This window comes from Frankliniella occidentalis, unplaced genomic scaffold (genome assembly GCF_000697945.3).
Source record: "Frankliniella occidentalis isolate FOCC.00 unplaced genomic scaffold, Focc_3.1 Scaffold156, whole genome shotgun sequence".
Taxonomy (NCBI): Eukaryota; Metazoa; Arthropoda; class Insecta; order Thysanoptera; family Thripidae; genus Frankliniella; species Frankliniella occidentalis.
Window position 1 is genome coordinate 645,679 of NW_026267282.1, and position 3,235 is coordinate 648,913.

Consider the following 3,235-nt stretch of genomic DNA (forward strand, 5'->3'; position numbering starts at 1 on the left):
TCCGTTATTGCACTGAATTCTTTGAGAAGTCCAGCAGGGTGACCTTGCAATGCGCCGCTGGGCGCGCTGCGCTCCGGCCGGGGGCGGGGGAGGGGGAGAGGGGTGTCTGGGACTGCGCTGGAGACGAGGGCGACGCGGTCTGAATGGCGCCACGTCTCGCCCGACGGCCCTTGCTCACACTCCAGCACCCCAGGACCCCACTCCAGTCCAGGCGGCAGGCGCCCGGCGCACCCCAGCTACAGCCGGACGGGACGGCGCCGCACGGAAGGGTGCCGTCCCAGTGGTAGGAGGGGAGGGGCGGGGGTCAACACAACTCGCCCCAACGGAACGAAAATTTAATTTTCGACCGTGATCGGGATGCTTCTGTTTTCAAAACACGAGGGATGCGGTAGTGAAGTTAAACCAATGACGGTGCAACTCGCAGCCCTTCCCTGCCAAGAAACCGGCGGCCTCCCCCTCCCCCTGCATCGGGCACCACCGCCCGCCCCTCGCATACCCTCGCCACACTACCGATCGATCTGAGCGCGCGGCATAGGCCTGGGCCCCGCGAGGGGTAGCTGGCTGGAGGGGAGGGGGAGAGGGGAGGGAGGTGCGAGCACGGGCCGGGGGAGGCAGCGGGAGACACGCGATGTGTTTGCTGATGGCTGGGAGTCCACTATTGACAAAAGTTTTAAGAAACGATAAGTTTTCAGCTAGACGGTGTGACAGCAGACAGCGAGGCGGCAAATGAATGTCTATGCTACACTAGCGGTTTCATTGGCACACTTTTGTATTCCACTCTGAAGCGATTTCCCTCCAGGTTGATAATAGCCGGACGAAAGGCAAAATTTTGGTTCGACTAACTTTATTCGCCAAAACTCAATATAGCGTCGGAAAATAAACATTTCCTCACGTTTTCCCGGTGCAACAAGTCGGATCCCACGCCTTTGTGTTTGCGGGCATCAACAGTTTACTTATCGCCCCCCGTCGATGGCACCGCGGCAGTAAGGTCAATCTTGTGTGGCCCATCCCACAAAACTTACTTGAGCCACCTCATCCCACCCCGTAAAAGTTGTTCGGCCCACATCTCCTGTCCCCTCGAGCTCGGCGAAATGGGAGGAGACGACGAGGCGGTTGGTGGTGGAAGTGGCGACGACGAGAAAAGGGGAGAGGTCTAGTCTGCTTTATCAGGTTCTATTGCCTTGCTGCTCTAGGTTTACGTGCATTTAAAAGATCCGCCACTAAAATACTTTTACATCTTTTCGCACTGTTGCTCTGTTGATTCAACAAAATTGCCGATCAACGATTGCCGATCAACCGCATACTCAAACTAAAGGCCATGGAGGACGGCATTAGTTAGGGCGTTAGGGACAAAATTGTTTTTTTCCTGTTTTTACAATAAAAGTCAACACAAGAAGGAAATGGTAGCGGCACGCCAAAGAGACGGCGAACTTTTTTTGCGGAAGCAGCGCACGCGATGCGCATCCCATGGGTCTGTGGGTCTATGGGGCTTAGGGGCGTCGTGGCGTGGCGTGGCGTGGCGGGGTGAGGGGTGCGGTGGGGTGCGGTAGGCCCCGCGTCCCCGTGTGTCACGCACCCCATGGCCCCCAAGGCACGCGGGGCGACAGTTGATGAGGCCGCATAAAGTTGCCCGCTTTGCGGCTCCACTCCCGGCCCACCCCGGCCACACCCCGTGCCTCCAGAATTACGCAGCCCGCGGCCTTCATGCACTGCGCCGCACTCGACCACTCCGCCACTGACTGGCGCCTGAACACTACCCACCTGCTTCATGGCGACGGTCTTCTCGGCGGCCAGGCCGTCCATCTCGAGCCGCTGGCGCAGCGCCTGCACGCCCGTGGCCTCCTGGTACGACATCTCACCCGCCGTCACGCTCTTGTGCTCCGCGGCGTGCGCCGCCTGCTGCTCCGCCGTGAAGCCCTCCGTCACCACCTGCGGGAAGGGAAAGCGCACCCAGGGTGAGAACCACCGCGCACACAGCCTCTGGCTCAGTAAGAAGTGATCTCATGAGCTCGTGAACCTTACCTTGGTCTTGGACGCGGAGGTGACCCTCTTCTGCTCGAACTTGACGGAGGTCTCCGCCGACGAGGACATGGAGGAGGTAGCGGCCGAGGCCATGGCCAGGCCGTTGGCGCCCAGGACGGGCGTGCCGACGAGCGGCGGCGACCTGGAGCTGGCGATGCTCAGCGGCGGCGACACGAGCGACACCGTGCCGTTCATGGGGGGCGGCGTGTCGGGGTCCGGGAAGGTGACGAGCGGCTCACCGTCACCCGTCGGCGGGTCGTCCCGGTCCAGCTCCTCGAGCGAGCTCCTCAGCCGGCTGTTGAAGGCCGCCATGTTGGACAGCGTGGACAGGTTCTTCATCTCGCTGATGCTCGACTTGAGCTCGGACAGGTCCGACTTCATGGACGAGGCCTTCATCTCGGACGAGGACACGTGGACGCGCTGCGAGCTCGAGGACGACGTCGACGTGGAGATCCGGCTGCTGGAGGACGAGGTAGACGCCGTGGCCGACGAAGAGATCTGAAGGTCAAACGTGAAAGAAGGTAAGAGAAGTGGCGAGCTGTCCGCTCGGTAAACCCTTCGACGCGCCTACCCACGCCCGTGCTGGCGCTAGGGGCCGACGAGGCGGGGTCCGGCCGTCAGCTGGCTACTGACCGCGGGTGGCAAAGGCATAGCCCGCCCACCAGTGCGCCCAGACCCAGCAGGCCCACCGACAGCCACCGACACAACACACATGGCCACACCCTTCGGCCCCCTCCAAATCTGATCTACTTGCGAAAGGGGCAAGGGAAAAGAAGGGGGCGGGGGAGTACAGTATTCCACCGAAGTGACTACTTGACTTGACTTTAGTTTACTGTTTGGCGAGCCTGCGACTCGTCATGCGCCCGGCAGTCAATGAGGGAAGAGACGGGGGTGAAGAAAGATAACCCCATTTCGATGTTAATGTAATTCCCGCTTTACCTGTTGCTGTTGCTGTTTGGCGCTCTTCTGGGTGAGGTTCTCCATTACGGCGGACATATCACCATTCTCGACCACCTCGCCAGGGAAGTCGGACATCTGAAAACAAGCAAACGGACATGGAGATTATTTCCAAGAAATGTGTTTATTTTCGACAACTACAGCAGCATCAGCGGCCAGCATGCGACCGAAAGCCATCACCGCTCCCACTCACAGGGAAAGTTTTATTTTGGCCGACGGCCGGGTGTAAATTGTGCGGAATAAAGGGGGCAGGGTG

General features: G+C 60.0%; 1 protein-coding gene across 1 annotated transcript in view; it reads right to left on the reverse strand.

The window, feature by feature from the left end:
* Positions 1–3,235, reverse strand: part of LOC113204096 (NAD(+) hydrolase sarm1) — a gene marked incomplete in the record, with an annotated part of 76,297 nt that overhangs the window by 34,000 nt on the left and 39,062 nt on the right. Inside the window, 3 exon segments of the mRNA XM_052271262.1 lie at positions 1,762–1,929; positions 2,023–2,520; positions 2,962–3,057. Coding sequence (XP_052127222.1) covers positions 1,762–1,929; positions 2,023–2,520; positions 2,962–3,057 — 762 coding nt within the window.